The following is an 18640-nucleotide window of genomic DNA, read 5'->3' on the forward strand; positions in this document are numbered from 1 at the left end:
AGTGCTCCTGTAAGCCATCAGTACTTTTGGAGAAAAAAATTGACGGCTCACTTTTTGAGCAGATATTACTAATTTATATTGTGACAGCACCTAGGAGCCCATTTGTGGACCACACTGTACAAACATAGAACAAAAAGGCTGCTCCAAAGCACTCAGTCCTAGTAGAAAGTTGATGATGTAAGTATATGCACAGTAATCCCTCCCCCTTCCCTTGGGCTCCTAGAGTTCAGAGCTGTCTCAGGCTCCCCTCCCTCCCCACCTGTCATGGCATCTCTCATTTTGCAGTACAAATAGTAATTAAGCTTAGATAGCACCTCTGCGAAGTAGGTGACTATTATCCTGATTTATCATGTCCTAGCTACCACAGACTTCATATATTATTTGAAAGATCTGGATGATGTCTAGTGCTCAGGTCCAAATTTGGAGCATTGAAAATCACACTAAGTGCTGAGTTAAGAGTATGTCTACACTGCAAAGAAAAACCCATAGCACTGAGTCTCAAAGCCTGGGTCAGTTGATTCACGCTCTGGCTCTGGGGCTAAAAATAGACACATAAATGTTCCTGCTCAGGCTCCTAGGCACTCCCCCTCATTGGATTTCAGAAACCAGGTTCCAGCCCAAGCAGGAATGTCTGTGCTGCTAGTTTTAGCCCTTCATCAGTTGACCTGGGCTTTGAGACTCAGCACCACTTTAAGAAGCCCACCAGGGTGACAGTGAGCTATACTGTACAAAGTTTGGCTGCATGGCTGTAGACCTCTTAAGATACTCCAGGGCTGACCTATTTGCCCACACACTTGAAGCAGTGACATTACTAGACGTGCTGAGAGCACTAACTTTTGGTCACCTATAATTTAACACTCTCTATCTTCAATCACTTTAACTGTAACTTAATGAAGAGTTTTGCCTGGGATTTCTATGAAGGCTGCTAGTTAGCCATCAGACAGAACAATGTCAACAGTATGTAGCCTTAATTGTGGGATACATACTTCGCACTGTAGCAAGACGTTATGTTTTTTTTTCAGATCCAGGAATGCTAAAAGCTGCAGAATCGAGTTTGTACATAGGACACTGCTACCTGCGAGCACCAAAGATGTTAAATGAATGCACTACTGGACATAACATGTCTTTATTTTGGTAACTACCTTAGTGTGTGTTAAGTTTTATAAGGCAAGTATTGTAAGGCCCTAGAAACTTACTACTAGTGGGAAAAATGGAACTGATCTATGCAAAATGGATTGAATTGCCTTAAGATGGGACTACTAATGTTAGCACCAGATGAATGTTATATAAACTCATCATAACTATCCTATGCAGGGACTGTTTCATAGTGGTGCGTGAAACCTGTAATGGTTTGCTCTTAAAAAAAAATCACTGGAGCAGTGCAAGGTAATTAATTTGCAAATGAGACCTTATGCTCCCAGCATGGCTAGCTTGTGCTAGAAGCAACTCTTTTTCAGGCATATATGCTCTTATGCATTGAATACCACCTACTGCTTCCTCTTATGATCACCCTCAGGCTCTTCTGAAGATCTGTATGCTCCTCCTGTAAGTGTCCTGGGATGAAGAAAATAGTTCACTTTAAGCAGAGCTTTAGCAGCAGTGTATCCCATCTCCTCTGCATGCTCTTGCAGCACTCTTAACTAGATGTGCCTTGGCTTAAGGTAACAATAGGATATGAGGATTTTTTTTAGAATAGGGTTGCAGCTCTGGGTTTTGAATTGGTTATCAGTTGCCTGCCATGTTCCCCCCACTGTTTATTCCAACTCAGCCTGCTTTGTGTGCCTTCATTTTCTTAACGCTTGGGAATCAGTAAAGCCTGATAGGGCCTGTTTAACATGACAGGGTTTTCTGAAGGATTGGAGTGTTTCACTAGGCTACTTACTAATTGATTGAAAAATAGCCACTCTTATTTGTGTAGAAAACTGGATCATTGCTGTTTGCAGAATTTTTTATAGACTATACATAAAATGATATGGTACCAAAACTGCTTGATGTGTGTTCTTAAACTACATGAGCCTGAAGAAATGATTGATAGTAAAAGGAGGCTATGCCTGCATGGGGTGTCAGAGTGCTACTGCAGCATATGGTCAGGTAGATCAAGTTCATAGACAACAGACTCTCCAACCTAAGGCAGCACTTCTGCTTCCTGATAGGATTAAAACAATACAGTATTTAGTTTTTAATTTCAATAAATTTAATATACAAAACTACATGTTGAAAATAAAAATATAATATGCAGTTTTTTGCAGTGTTAACTAACTGAATTTTAAAAGTACAATTTTTTTCTAAAACAAGTACTCATTTTCTTAACAATATGGTAATTTTAAGGTCATTTAGAAGGCTATGATTGAAGCAAACAAGTCAGTCACCAGTCAATAGTGTTTTGCACAACCATAACCCAAACTTAAGTGACTCCTAGGAGTAAGGAAGAGAAGATTGTTTTTTTAGCCTCAATAAGCATAACTTAATGGAACTAAAGTAACTGAAAAACTTCTGCTGTGGCAAAGCTGGAATGGAGTTTCCAGCAGTAGGATTTTATGGTAGTTGTCAATCAAAAGAGCTTTACTTACACTCTGTAGACATGTATATCAACACTCAAGAATGTGCAAAAACAAAATGTGTTGTAGGGAATTTAAAAATAACTCAAGTCAAACTTAATTACATTTCTTTATAGCAAAACAAATGAAAATGCAGGAAGCCTCTTGGATTGCTGTGTAGGAACTTAAACTTTGATCAGCCAGAAACATTTTAAGAGTAGCACGTGGCCACCTATTACCAAATGACAGAGATAAGGTTATTGCAAACAAAAAGTGAGACTAAGTGCTCTCCTGTCCAGTGATTGTTTTTACTAATTCAGTTGGACCTAATTCTACAACTCTTCCTTCCAAACATGTCTTGAGGTGGCAGCTGGAATTTTCTAGACTGTATGTGGATAGTTTTACTGTTTTTAAAAAAGCAGTAGCCATTTATTCACAATTCCATTCAGCACCTATACAGCTTTTGTACCTTTTTGTAAAATACATTGCTATCTGTATAGTTGTTTCCCTTCTGCTATGTCTATTTGCTTGCTTAAAGCACTGTATCAGCCTAACTCTAGCTCTGCTGTTCCTTTGTTCTGCTGCAAATGCTGCTCTTTCCACAGTGCAAATTAGTTTCAAATCAGAATTGACTGAGGTCACCACTAAAAAGTTGGCCAGATTCAAAGCCTCACTAAAATACTGCTTTAACAGTGTTTCTCATCCCTTCCCATCCCCAAAAAAACCATTTACTGGTGTTTTGTTGGACCTGCCTGTTATCTCCATGAAAAGGGTCATAACAGTCAAGTAGCAGTGCCTATGCATGGCTAAACTAGCTCATTACTCCTACTTTCAGCTCTTTCCACTTACTTGCCATTTTCTTTGATTTAGTAAGAATGTGGAACCACATTCTTATTGGCTGTTCCTCATTTTCCTAATGCTGTTTACCAGAAGTGAGCAGCTGCTCCCCTCTCAATTGCCCTTTGTTTGTAGGTGAGGCCAAGTGCAAGTTTTCTGAACTGAACCAAAAGCCTCTTTTTTAGCACATCATGCAACAACAGCCACTTTGTGCTTTTGTTATGGGGGTAAGCGTTACATGGTGCTGCTAATATGAAGTGTTAAGTGCAAATTGTGTTACATGACACTAGTATTACACTACAGTCTACAGCAATGAGGAGACTTACAAAAGTGCCCTGGGTGTTACTTTTCTTTATAAAGCAGGACCTACTGGGGGAACAGGAATACCATAACCGCACTTTAGGGCTAACTTTTCTTTTACCTGTGACAGGTGTATACCATTGACATTCATACAGATTCATAAACAAAATACAGAATGGCAAAGTTTTTCTAGGTTATAGAAATCTGAGGTGACAATTTTTGCAACAAGTAGGGAAAAAATAAGTATACTAGCCTAATATACACACAAAACTGCAAGTTTAAATTATATACCACTGTCCGAGATATGCCCTTTCTTTCATTCAGACTGAATGATTGGTCAGCCACATATGCCATTTTTTTTGGCTAGGTAACCTTTCCATGCATCTCTCTAGGCATATCCTAAAGTGTCTCTGATATACTTCAACCAATAATCTGGTCAAAATAATGTAAACATTACTTTTTAATGTCTACAGAATAACCACAAATGGCATTATGATGAGGTCAGAATGGAGGTCTTGATTGTTTCTTCTTACATGTCCATCTACAAACAGTACAAATTTGACATTTCATCTTTTATTTACGCCCCAGTGATCTTTGCACCCGTTTGAGCATTTAGAGTACATGACTGTAATTAAGTCTTTAAATATGAGCATTATTTTTCTAAACAGTAACAGAACTGTATGAGCTGCAAGGATAGCATAGACATTTTGTAGTATAGAAGCTGCCCTGATCCTCTGTTTGTTGACAATGCATAGAAGATTTAGAATTATGGAACAACTCCCCCCCCCCCCCCCCCCCCCAATAGTGTTAACAAAAGCTTAATCTTCCAGTTTTAAAGTGCAAATGATTCAGATACAACTGCTGCTGGAACAGGTCTGAACGGAAAATGAAGTCCTCTTATGAGATGTTTTCCAGAATATAAAAGATGAGCTCCATTATGACTGGCCCCTCACTCAACTGACATGCTCCTCCATGAATCACTGGAACTAAGGCACTGTCCAGGTCATTCATGTATTGAGAGGGCAGTGGCTGTCCATTACTCCCAGCTTGATAGCCAACCTAAAAGATACAAAGTGAAAGCTTTAAAAGAGGAGATATTCCACCGGGATCTCTGACCATACTGCAAGTGATGCAATTGCTTTGAGAGTTCAGCTACTGATTTCAAAAGCAGAAAGCACTACCTAATGTGAACTAACAAAAAATGCCTCAAAATTAGATGAGATACAAAGTGGGTGAGGTAATCTCTTTTTATTGGACCAACTTCTATGGTTGGAAGAGACAAGCCTTCACAGTGCTCTTCAGGTCTGGAAAAGGTAACCAGAGGGTCACAGAGAAATACAAGATGGGACAGATTATTACACATAAATGGTTAACACATATTGCAAGAAAACACTTGAAATGGAGGAGGCAATTAACACCTCAGCAGTCATGGACTAAGGAGGGTTAGTATATTACAAATGGTTGTAATAAGCCTTTGAGGAGCCATAAAACCAGTCTCTTTATAGAGACTATGATTCTTTGGTGTCTAGCAGTTATGAATTTAAGTTCCAGGCTCATCTTTTGGAAGTGTTGTACAGGTTTCCTTTGAGGACAAGAAGTGACAGGTCAAAATTACATGAATACAGGAAAGAAAAAAAACCACCCTCTTCCTCTACAAAAAATTATTTTGCAGCATTAAGTGCTAATAGAGTGGCATTTAATGTTGCCAATTCCTAGCCTCCAGAATCAAGCAATAGAATGGTTGAACTCTCATGTCCCCTTTTCAGCTCCCCCTCTCCACACCCAAAACAAGATGACTGACAACTTAAACTAGTAGATACTGTTTACAACTTACTTGATCCGAGTCAAGTGTAACACGCAGACCTAGCTTAGTCATTCCATCTTCCTTCAATAACTTAAGGTGAGGACAGAGAGCTAAACAGAAAGCCTTGGCCACATTCTCAGTCAGTCTGCTATGATCTGCTGGGTCACTTAGACCATTATGTTGGTCATCATTCTCCAGAAAGAACACCTGAACAAAACAAAAAGGGAGCGATCAACATGACCTACCAACCAGCTTTTACAAAAAGGAGCAGCATCAGACTGAGTGTAAAAAGAATATAAAAGACTGTCAATTAATACAGCTACTTAAGGACACTGCTGCTTTAGAAAAATGTAACATGATGCAAAAAGGTTTTGATCAGCCCTTCACATTATTTGGGGACTTTCTGAAGATTGAAAGAGGAGCTGCTCCCCAGACAGAAGGTCTGCACCCTGAGTGTGTGCCTGAGGGTCCTGTGACTGTGGACACTGGCTGGACTCTGTTCAGGCTCCAGAGCACAGAGACTTGGATTCACCTCATAGCAGTCCTAGTGGGTGACCAGGAAGGGGTACTCACTAGAATCTGTAACAACTTAACACAGGGGCTGTCAAATAACTATTTCAAGGTGAAGTTTCACATTTGGTTCTGTTTACAGGATTTAAAGTAACTCAAGTCTCCAGTCTTCATCAGCATGAGTCCCCATCAGCCAGGTCTGACAACTGGGGATAAAGGGGTTTAACAGTTATAAGGATACAGACTGGAATGGTCCTGATCTCTCACTCCTAGATTGATCCCAAAGTGCTCCAGGGACTTTAAAAGGGTGTGCTCTAATTGAATCTAAAATCCGTCTTATGGAAATTCACGATACACCCTAGTAGTATAAGGGATTCTGCATGTATTGCTGTGCATTTCCACACTCTTGCCTTAAATAAAAAGACTTTTAAAACATTGTAAGTAGACTAAACATCCCTTCCACTTCAGAAAATTACACTATCATTTTTGAAGCATGTTGTTATTAAAGTGACTTCAGAATAAATATTGTGTTATGGTAGAAACCCCCGCAATCTGAAAGGAGCCAGAATTTTTCATACAGTTATTAACTAAACATTGCAACATTCCCTCAAATCACCTTGAATGTTGGGAAAAGAATACGTGTATGACGAGTGGCACAGCTAAAACTGGCCTGGTTTCCCCTCAGCTAACACTGAGCAAATTAATTGCAAAGAACCATTTAACATTAACACTTCCGTGCTGGCAAAATCCATAGCTCCAGGTCAGCCCTGTAAGTGGAGTAACACCATGGCCAATGCTGGGTGACAAAACAAATAACCCAAGTCATTCATATTATGGCACCTTGTTTTTAACTTTTCATACAATTCATTCACTAAGTCTTTTCCTGTTGTGTTTTTGCTGCCATTTCAGAGCTGAAGTTGCTCCATCCCCAAACTGTTAATAGGTCAATAAAGAGCAAGATTAAGTTTGAGTATTACAAAAAACCCAATCCTTTATAAAAGCAGCTTTGAGTTCCTTGGCACTGGCAGTTTGACTACACCACCCGGAATGGATATTATTCTGGGAAAATGCAGCTTGCAGCTCAAAAGAATTGATATTATAAAACTGTTTGGGATTTTGTCTCCATTAAAGTAAAAGGCTCTTGCTGAATAGAACTTGAACACAAATACACAGGCTTGTGCCCTTTAGATAATGGAAAGCAACAGCACTTTCCTCAGCCCTCAAGTTGAATGCAGATTCTCCCAAAACTCAGTAAAAGTGCACTAGATGGGATGGCTAGTGATCTGTGGATACTTATTTCCAGGGCTCTGTAGCACCTCAAGACAGATTTAAATGGCATGACATTGCCACTTGTACATTATGCAGTCACTGAAGACTTCCTGGCAGGTGCAAAGTAAGGATATAAAATACTAAACAATTAACCAGAAGCATGTGTCATTATCCCCCATCCCCGGGACCGCGCTGGCCAGCTGGAGCAGCCCTAGCCGAGCCGGCCCGCCAGCCCCAGCCACGCCGGCCCCAGCCCTTCTCCTTTTAATCAGTTAAGCAATTAAACAACATCATTTTAATTGTTTAAACGGTTAACTCTTTTAATGGATATTTACATCCCTGGTGCAAAGGCCACTGTTGTTTCCCCATAAAAATCTTACTGCTTTCAGTTTGGTGGGCAGAGCAAGTAGATTTGATTTCTGGTCAAAGGGAGGCATTCTACAGAAGGCGGCTACATTCTATAGCTCCTTAGTCACAAAGCACCAAGACTCCTGTTTTATCTGCAGATTAGTTTTGTTTTCTTACCTCCGTCCACCTAATGACCTTTCCATTTGCTTTATACTCCGAGCCATGAAATATCTTCACACTGGTTATAGACTCCATGGATTTGCCATCAATGGGGCTTATAACACTAGAAAGAGGAAGGGAAAAACAATTTTAAGTTAACAGAATGCCTCCAAACACTAAATGTCGTCATATAAAACCTGATTTCAAATTTGGCCATCTGAGTAGATTTGCAGAACAGAGGACATTGTAAAGGAAAACCTCATATAAGGGTTGTGAAGGGCACTTGTTTTGACTTACCTGGATTCTCAAAGTGACCCCACTGCAGGTTATTTCAAAAGTGAGCACTCTGCAATTTAAACTGCCATACAGTGACTTGCCACATTTTCTAAAAGGGACAAACACAAACTATCCCAGAAGGGAGATCTCCAGAGAAAGATCTCTCTCAATGTACCAAACCCAATGCTACTGAATATCATCGCTAATTCCAATTGTGGTGGTGTGAACAGGTGTATGGATCTCAACAGTAATCAGGCTTTTTGAAATTGTCTTCCTGCTGTGTTGAGCGTTTACCCTAGATAATTACAATGGAGACAGCTGAAAAGTGCAGTGCTTTCTGCCATATCACACAGGAAACACTCAGATATAGTATCTAGACTTGAAATCCTCCTAGACTAGGTGGAGTTGAGGCTGGGGAGTAGAGAGGTAGCTTGCCTTAGATCTGCAATAGCCTTATATTTGAGCTGTGACCTCACAAGGGACTGATGAACTCTCCACACATGGAACATGCAGAAACCTATGTAGATTTATTGCACAGATAGGAATTTTATTTATTTATAAATATCAAATCAAATAGTACAATTCAGTCATGTCTAAAATGTTACTTACACTGAATTTAAAAGAGCAAGCAGCCCAACTAATGCCCTGAAATGGCAACTTCTGTGGGACTTCACAAACAGTCCCAAACACATGTGAAATGTCTTTACCTAAAGAACGGTCTCCTTTTCTAGGCTGCTGCTACTATCCATGCTTCTTTGAGTTTTCAACCTCACCCATCACATTGCATGCCCTAATGCTTAAATTGCCATGTACTCACCATCTTGCATTGATTGTTAAGGTTTCAGATTCAAGGTTATAGATTCACTGCTGCTGTCCAGCATGTATCAGATTTTACCCACAACACCACTGAACGTGAGCTTAATGGAAGGAATAAGAAACTTTCCTAGCGTGCAAGATTCGGCACTCAAAAATTAGCAGCTAGGTGGCCTTTTACAACCAGTATAATGGTTTAAATTAACTGGAAATTTGCAATAGCAGAAATCTTTCTGTAGCCTTGATAACTTTCTAAACTGATGCACTGAAGTTCTATTTACCTCAGCCCCATTTTAATAACGGATACAAAAGTCTGATCTCTCAAACTAATGGTGCAACTCAATGGTGCAATCCATACTGACTTGAGGAAGTCACTCTTTACCTTTCAGTATCAGCTCCTCAGAGTTTTAACAAACATATATAATAAAGAATTATTTTGCAAAAAGTCAAACACTTCTATGATTACTCTTCCTTTATCTTGTCACAAATGTTATCTGAGAAACTTGGAGCACTCTACAAATCACAAAGCATGTGGATTCTTCATAGATAGAATATGCTCTTAGTAAGCTATACAGACACATAGCAGCAGACAAAACAGCCAAATAAACACTGTAAAAGTGTCAAGGGATTATTCATCTACTCACCCCTTGTTAAAGTTTTTGTCATCATCCACCCACTGAATATGAACATGTTCCTGAGGCTCTTCAGCATCTACTTTGCCACAAGTAATAGTGAAGTCTTTCATCTCTCTCAGAGCCTGCCTCAAGGAGTCCATGTTCTCAGCAGTTATCTGGACCATTACACCATCTAAGGAATCAAGAATTATCATTATCAGAAACAACCAACAGCCACTTTTAAGAAAGAACATTCACAACAGGGCTAAAAGCATTCTTCCTGTTATGATTAAATGTCAACGTGCAATATCTATTTGAAAGGCCATAAGTAGTAACGCTATAGAAAGCTGTTGGCTTAGTAGCATTCCCATCCTCAACACATCGTTTATACCATGTAACATTTATGAACGCAGCCTGGAGGACGTACCAGTGAAAGCTGAAGTCTTCCTACAAAACAGGTTCAACGTTAGCAATGGCAACCATGAATTTACGCGCACAGCCCTGCCACTGCACTGCACCCCTGTTCTGGAAATCCCACCTCAAGATATGAGAGGTAAACCATCATGATCCTTCAAATATTTGGCCTCCAAGGAGATCAGCAAGAAGGACTCCAGCAGTAACAGTGTTTTTTGTGATGTGGACATTTGACCACCAGGACTCCCACCATGGCCAGCAACTCATTTCACACAGGCTGTTAAAAATAAGTCACAGCTTTTGGATATTACCAGCCTGAATAAACTGTGCACAAGTAACTTGGTAACAAACAGTTCCATAAAACAGCAAGTTACTAATTCCTTGAGGTATCCCAACTCTCCAACTGATGAGTTTCCAACTTAGCATCCTGAACTAAAAAAAATCATTTCTGGTTTAAGTAAAGAATGTAGCAAAACAACATATACTCAGCCTTGTTTTAATGTGGCACTTTTATAAGCCATGACCCTCCCCCAAAAATATAGGAGAGAGTGCATAAACTGGAGACTCCGCTCCATCATCTGACTGTTGGCAAAGGAAAAATGAACTATGGTGACAACCCAGTCTAGACAATCTTGACCTTTCACGCTATCACCTGACAACATAATAGGATACAAACCTCAGAAATTTATAAGCTTGGCCACTGCAAGGCTATTAAATGAACAGGCTAATGAACAGCAGGGCTTCATCTCTTGCTACGGAGATAAACTCCAAGTTTCTTATGCTTGCAATTTTCTACTTCAGTCAAGGATTGTAAGCTCTGATCCCCAGCACAGGAGCCAAGTATTTCACGTTTACCCTCATTTTCTTGTACTGGTGTCCCAGGGCATCTGGACTAGTTATTCTCATTTTCTCAGTTAAATTAAGTTACGAGCCATAATGGAAAACTGTGTTTAGCTAACGCGTGAGATAACACCGAGTAATCAGAGTGAGTCTCAAATACCCAGGGCACAAGAACTAAGCTGTGCACGCTGCTCAAATATACAGTTATCAGGAGGGAAGCAATGTTCTTTGAGCAAGCTGTTCATTCCTTACCTTCCACGATGCTGGACTTGGCAAGGTAGCCCGAAGAGGATTTTAAAGCTCCACTGAACACAAAGAAGCTGGCACCAGTCACTGCAATAACAAGACTGATTTTAGAGAGGCTCTTGTCAAAGCAATGCCTTATGCAAGAATCAGGTATTGTAGCTGTATCCTCCACAGAGAAGCTAATAACCTAAATAAGGAATTATGTAGCACAAAGTTGTTATGATTCCAGTGTGTATCAGATGCTTGGGCAGCAAGGGTGCCCTTTCTGATGATATTCTAAACCTGATGACAATTTTTGCCAACCTTAAAGAATTTTAATATTTAATTAGTTTCTTTTTCACTAAGAATGAGGGGTCTGTTTTAGGGGTAAACATGCACATTATGACCTTTAAAAAGTCCTCAGGCAATTAGAAACAATCTTACTTGGGCTTTTTGCTGATGACATTGTACTATTGACCAGTCAGAAGGGGAGTGGCTCAAATTTTCTAAACTAGCTGCCAGCCAGCTTAAAAGCAAAACCCCTTGGAATGGCCATTGTGTCTCCAATACCACAACGGAGCTCCTTGAAATCCATCCTCCCATGCTCTATGTACAGAAAATACTACTTAGAAATTAGTGCCAGCCCTAAAGGAACCGACATGCCAACACATATCCTGAAGTTGTGAGTGAAGATCATGAATGTTCAGGGTTAGAAAATTTTTTTTTACTCATTTGGAGATACCATGGAGCTTCTACATAAGATTATCAACTCTGACATGAAGACTGGTTAAAAAAAAAAAAGCTCTAACATTTTAATTCTTAAAATGTTAAGTTGCTATTGCATCATTTCACCTGGTCTTAACAAAAAATAAAGCCTGAAAATCAAATGGTCTAATTAACATACAAACACAAAGCTCTTGCAGTTCTCGGTGAGGAGGGGTTAGGTACATTAAGGCCAGATCTGCACTACAAACTTACATCTGTATAACTACGTCCCTGAGGGGTGTGAAAACCTGCTTTATTTTATGTCAGTTATGTGAGGCCCTTGAACTGGCAAGCTGCCAACTCACATCTCAGCTGGACAAATACTGACCACCACCAGTAACCATAGAGAGGTGTGATCTGAATCATAGATAGGGAACAAAAATCCACATCAACAGTATGCAATACTTCAAACATCAGATTAAACTGTGGACATGGAAAAGGAGTGCCAGGAGGCTGGGCAGGGTAATCCAGAGGCAAATAGGGCACTTTCTTATTCACACATTTGCATTGGGCTTTCCCATTATGCTGCATGTCTGGAAGCCATGCCCCCATCAAGTACTAGGAGCTCTCTAATCATACAATTGTAACTAGTTTCTGTGCTAAATATTAATTTCAGAATGTCCATGAATTAAAGGCAAAACCTGTTTTGGCATATTTACATATTTAATGTGAGCACAATAGACAAAAGAAAGTCATGCAAGGCGCTTTGGGTGGGAAAAGCCTCCATCTGCTCCCTTAGACCTGTCCCATCTCACCCTTTCTTGGCTGATTATGAATACTGATGGCCTGCGTCTGGTAGTTCCCATCATCATTCTGGACACACACTAGGTGAGAGTCTGCTTTCTCATTGAAGCATGCTCCCCCGGCTAGAACATGCTCATTAGACTTGTTCATGGCTTTCATCATCTGCAAACAAAAAGAAAGTTTATCACTTTCATTTAGCCTCAAATCCTTCACATGGGTTATTAGCATAAATAGTGGCTTGTGTGGTTTAATCTGGTTGAAGAATCTTATTAGAATGTATTCAACTGTGACACCTTTGCAAAGACTAGCAAACTTGGCAACAACACTCACATCATAAAATTTTCAGAAGCACCTATGCCCATTTTCAAAAGTGCCTAAGTCTCACTGAAAGTGAATGGAATTTAGGAGCGTAAGCATGTAAGAGTAATTGTGGAGACAAGGTGGATGAGGTAATCTCCTTTATTGGACCAACTTTTGTTCATGAGAGAAACAAGCTTTCAAGCTTACACAGAGCACTTCTTCAGGTCTGGACTGTGTAAACTCTGTAAGCTCAAAAGCTTGTCTCACCAACAGAAGTTAGTCCAATAAAAGAGATTACCTCACCCACCTGGTGTCTGTGATATCCTGGGACCAACATAGCTAAAACACTACTGCATATAAGATTAATTGTAACATCCTCTCAATGAAACCCAAAAAAGCAAGGAAAATATCACGTTATGGGACACTTCTTAACAGTACCCTCGCGCTCACATCAACACATTTTCACTGACAGCACCAGACACTACACACTCTCTCTTCTGCCTCCAAGTGAAAAGGAAGCCCATTACACACAACACATTAATCTCCCACTCAGTACAACACAAAACCTTAATTACGTCAGCAAATATTCAACACTCACAGGTTAAGTGCGTGGTGTGTTAAGTGTGTGGTGTGTTTTTGGGGGGGAGATATGAAATCATAGTTAAGGTTTTGTATTACTGTAGTGTGTTTCATTATTGGTTTCAGCACCTCATGTTCCAAAGGCAAGACTTTAGTGAAATGGCAGCCACCTTTACCAAGGGCACCATTTGCCCTCAGTCCCATTAGAAACAACGTGGCAGCCTCACTTTTACATGGCAGGGCATTAGTGAAATGACAGACATCTGTACTGAGGGCAGGAGTAACTTCAATGCAACTGGGTGTCTTAAGTCCCAGTGAAAGTCAGAGGAAATGGCAATCATTTTGAGTACTGGAAAATTATGAGTGTAAAGGTAAAGACCGGATAAAGTAATTGTTAATACCTTTGCTTAATTACAAGCACGTTTCTCCAAATGTAGCCCGTGCATGAGATTTCAATAGTTTTAACTGGACAGTCCGAATGATATAAACCAGCCTTTAGTTAGAAAAGGGGTGAAAAAAAATGTTCTCAAAAGTCTCATGTTTAAAAACGGATTAATTGAGAATCTCCAGAAACTTCAATTTTTCCTGTGCTGTAAAGTTTGAGGAAGATACATTGTATTCTTCACATAAACCAGAGGCTGAATCCCGGCTTCAAGCAGAAAACCGAACCCAACCTAATACGGAGGTGCTGATACACCTTTTTATTACAGGCATTTCCACAAGGTTCAGTTTAGCACAGTTAGCAAACAGTACAAAACTGAAGATAACAAATACATAAACACTGGACAAACAGTTAAACCATACTGAAATTAACTACCATCTATTGTGTATTGCATATACGATCTTCAAGTACAATAGCTTTAGACCCATACCAGCTGAAATGGGGGCTTTTTTCCCCCTTCACAATGGCAGTCAAGAATTAATACACCTTATAATTCAGTTACTAGCCTTCCTGTATCTTTCTGCCTCAGTAACTCCATCTTTTCAAATCTCATATAAAAATAGCTTTCCCCATCGCCTATATACATATTTTCACTCTCCCTTGCTTTCATTTCCACTCTAAAGCATGTTGGAATGCATTTTGTATGGAAAACCTGATATGAAATGCAGTTATAGGAAACCTTATACGAAATGCAGCATCTGCTCTGATGCTATAAGAGCTTTTAAAAATGCCATTCTGCACAGGAAACACCTCGATAAGGTCTCAAACAAGTCTGCAAAAGTGATGCATTTTAGGCACAACTCTTCTAAGGCAATTGCTTGTTCTCTTCTCAAAGGAATGCATATTACTTCTTGAGAGCCAGTATGGTCTGAATACAGAACTGGGAGCTAGAAGCTCCTCAGTTCTACTCCTGGCTCTGTCATGGTCCCCTGTATGCCTTTGGGCATGTCATTTAGCTGCTGTCTCAGTTTCCCAATCTGTAAAATGAGTATAATATTATATCCCTCTCACTGATGCAGTCTAAGTGCCCCTCCCCTCCACATACTCCCCTTCCCTCAGTTCTCCACCCAGCATCCCATTGGGGCTAGAAGGTTTACATTCAATGCATCCTCTTGATGCATGAAGGCATTCCTTGATACATGAATGCATGTGTCAGGAGAAGTATCCTCAGAGATCCTAGCCCCTCCAGAGGCTGGGTGATGGACTCCGGTTGCCCCCACCCCATCCTTGAAGGAAAAAGGGTTAAATGCATAAAGCATATAGCTCTATTTAATGTTATAAATGTAAACACAAGAGGTCAAAAAATGCAAAATTTAGCATTGTAGCAACAGTTACCATTTTGGATTATTAATTAGACAAAATTCAAATTAAATTAAATATATATAGTTGACAAAGTTAATATTATTTGAGAATTTGAACCCTAGCATTTCTCGAGGTGTGTATTCAAATTTGCAATAGTTATTTTATATTAACAATTCCTTTTTCCTTTTTAAATTGAATTTGACTTTCTTACCTTCCTGGAGTTATCTGTTTCTAATTTACATTGGTTCAAATAATGGCATAGCTCAAACTCTCAAATTAAGTCATATTTCAACCATTATACATTTAAACTAAGAGAGGTTAGTCTAGAAATTATTTTGAAAGTAAGTTCTTCCATATATTTTGTTCAATAATCCACTGAATTCTGGGCTTCCCTCCAGAGAAATGGACAATTCCAGTTCACCTCCAAAATCAATTTTTAACTTCATTATGAACCACACTGCATCCTACAATTTCAAGACTTCACTTCATCAAATAAGTTCTGCAGTGCTTGTAGAATCTTGATATCTGCTCTGTTTGAACAGAACTGTGGAGGGACTGGTCCTGTGCAAACCCTTTATATTTATATTAGTTTTTCCTCAAGAAAATTCAAATGTGGTGATCCCCTTATATACATAACCCAGAAGCTGTTTGTTCAGGTATTTTTTTTTCAAGTGACCAATCAGCAGGATATTAAAGGGCTAATCCTAGTTTAGTGCCCAGATTCATATGTTGTATCAATAATAAATTCTCTGTTTGGAAACCTCTCTAGTGCTTGCAGGAATCTACCTGGACAGATCATTTCTCTTTGAAAGAATTAGTACAAATGCATCCTTTTCTCAAATTGATGCTCCATCTCTATTTGGCAAGTATCAAAATCCATCTCTCTCCTATTCTGTGTTGCATTCTTATTTGGTGCTATATCATAGATGGAAAGCATAAGACTGACTCCTGTCTCCGCTACTGATTTCCTTTAAAACCTCAAGGAGATCATTTGTCACTAGCCCTTTAGATACATCACCATTGAATTATTACCTCTCCATTGTTTGGTCCCCAATATTGTTCAAATCACTCAACAATGATTGTCACTCCACAGTTTGACTGTCAACATCAACTAAGTCTAAAAGACAGCTGAAGCTTTTCTCGTGCAATTAAATCAAACTCTTATTTCAAATGTACAGAGATATATTTTGCATTAAAATCTTCAAAGATCCAACAAATACCTTCACAAACACTAAAAAGCAACAGAGGGTCCTGTGGCACCTTTAAGACTCCCAATACTTCTGTTAGTCTTAAAGGTGCCACAGGACCCTCTGTTGCTTTTTACAGATTCAGACTAACACGGCTACCCCTCTGATACTTCACAAACACTATGAACACACAACATGTATTTGGAGAAAGTTCATTTTTTCCTCGCTTTACACCCATACAGCATGTGTTATTTAACTGATTCATTTACTCAAATCAGAATAGTATATGCAACTCTCTAACCCCAGATTTTCAATTAATTACATTTAAAGTTTATTTAAAAGTAATAACCTCTGTATAAAGAAGAGCAACTATCCATTATTTTTAACTAATGCCACACTGAATTGATCTGTGCATAACTCATTTCTGTAGGCAATTCATATATAAAAAAATTATACATAATACATTTATAGTTTAATTCTGAGGCAGTTTTCATTGGCAGTGGCAAACACAATAAATTCCTTTGGACCCAATCCCTCTTATCTTTAAATTGTACTAGACTAAACGTATATATTTACTCTAAGTATTACCTCATTATATCTGTTGCTGGGGATTTTGATGCTGGTTTTTCTCACTTCCATATCAACCACTAAACCTTGGACCACTGGCAACGTATACTGGTAATTTCTGAAGTCCTTGTGTTTTAGAGGAACAAAGAAGTGAAACAACATAGTCATTAGTGACACAGGGTAGTTCTCCTTTCAGAAAGAGACCAAGGTACAGAACTATTAAATAGAAGTATAATGCATAAATTTAATATTCTCCTGACTCATGTACCATTACTTTAAATAGGAAAATTTGATCTTTCTCTGCATTGTGCTAGATTAGACAGAGACCTCAGATTCACCGGGAGTGAGAGTAAGGCATGTACCAAATGGAGAATTCCCTACACTTAAGAATTAACAAGTTAGTTCCAGGTAGAACTTTCTATAATCACAGAATTATGACTAAATTTTTGAAGAGTGGTCTGAGCAGCAAAATTTAGATCCAGATCCAAAAATTCACAGTGGTTCAAGACCCAGAGTTTTGATTTGGGCACATCATTAATATTGCATCATCAAAAGTTGCTGTCTGATTTCTAGATTAGACAATAGGCCACCACCCAAATACCACAATAACAGTATTTCCTTATCATAGTGTTTTGAAAGTTAGTTACTATACAAATAAATTAAGATAATCTTATAGTACAACAGTCCCTTCCATATATACAGACAGAACAAACAAACAAAAACCCCACTCATCACTTACTGCAAGAAGATTCATAATTGTGTGTCCAGTCTCCCCAAACAATGGCTTACGAAATCTGACGCTGAAAAGTGGGCATGGATAAACTAGGAAAATAAAAAAAATGAGTAATCAGATTCAGATTCTCCTATTTAAAGGTTATGCAAAAAATAGACTGAATCTAAGCCGCTTCATATAGGAAAATTTCAATAGAAGGACAAAGTACATTTCTGACATGCCAATGGCAGCAAAATATCTGCATTCCCTAGCATACTTATCCATATCTATAAAATTTTATCTATGATACAACTCAACATGCACAGGGATGTGCTTGGTCATGTAACATTATGTTGCAGCAGATTTATGAGGAAAAATGAACTGAATATAAATTATGCCAAGATTTTCAAAAAGGATGTCTAAAGCAAGGCTCTTAAATCCTTATTTAAGCACCTAAATAAGTGCCCTTATTTTCTAAAGTACTGTGTACACAGAGCTACTGAAATCCATGACAGCCTGTGAAGCACAGCAGCTTTGAATATCAGATCACTCGTTTAAGTGTTCAAAGATGGACTGTGACCCTAACTTTCAGCAGCCACTTTGGAAAATCTTAGTTATAATAGATACACATAAAAGTTAAACTAATTACACACACACACACACACCCCTCAACCAAACAATGAATGCTGGAATTAATGACCTTTATTAATGTGGTTGTTAATGTTTTAATAATCACCAACCTTCATCTTTTTACATTAAATTCTGCCACTTGCTTCCTATAATAAGTCAATAATATATATTTTTATTAGGGTTGTAGATTAATCGCAGTTAACTCACGCAATTAACTAAACAAAAATTAATCGTGATTAAAAAAATTTATCGCAATTATTCGCAGTTTTAATCGCACTGTTAAACAATAGAATACCAACTGAAATTTATTAAATATTTTTTGATGTTTTCTATATTTTCAAATATCTTGATTTCAGTTACAACACAGAATACAAAATGTACAGTGCTCATTTTATATTGTTCTTATAACAAATATTTGCACTGTAAAATGATAAACAAAAGAAATATATTTTTCAATTCACCTCAG

General features: G+C 38.7%; 2 protein-coding genes across 7 annotated transcripts in view; one reads left to right on the forward strand and one right to left on the reverse strand.

Annotated features, from left to right (window-relative positions):
- Positions 1–1978, forward strand: part of LOC112104317 (coiled-coil and C2 domain-containing protein 1B) — a 71220-nt gene extending 69242 nt beyond the window's left edge. For all 5 annotated transcript variants that reach the window (XR_003369794.2, XM_026651837.2, XM_026651839.2 and 2 more), the window contains one exon: positions 1023–1978. The gene's annotated coding sequence lies outside the window, so the exon portion shown is untranslated. The remainder of the gene's footprint in view (positions 1–1022) is intronic.
- A 2493-nt stretch (positions 1979–4471) lies between these two features.
- The window catches only part of LOC112104316 (zinc finger FYVE domain-containing protein 9), a 70935-nt gene continuing 56766 nt past the window's right edge, over positions 4472–18640 (reverse strand). For both annotated transcript variants that reach the window (XM_026651835.2, XM_024196554.3), the window contains exons 11-18: positions 17572–17654; positions 16854–16958; positions 12467–12617; positions 10974–11054; positions 9498–9660; positions 7783–7888; positions 5509–5685; positions 4472–4733 (exon numbers count right to left, since the gene is read on the reverse strand). In XM_026651835.2, coding sequence (XP_026507620.1) covers positions 4572–4733; positions 5509–5685; positions 7783–7888; positions 9498–9660; positions 10974–11054; positions 12467–12617; positions 16854–16958; positions 17572–17654 — 1028 coding nt within the window. In that variant the 3' untranslated portion in view covers positions 4472–4571. The remainder of the gene's footprint in view (positions 4734–5508; positions 5686–7782; positions 7889–9497; positions 9661–10973; positions 11055–12466; positions 12618–16853; positions 16959–17571; positions 17655–18640) is intronic.

This window comes from Terrapene carolina, unplaced genomic scaffold (genome assembly GCF_002925995.2).
Source record: "Terrapene carolina triunguis isolate 2854851 unplaced genomic scaffold, T_m_triunguis-2.0 Scaffold103, whole genome shotgun sequence".
Lineage (NCBI taxonomy): Eukaryota > Metazoa > Chordata > Testudines > Emydidae > Terrapene > Terrapene triunguis.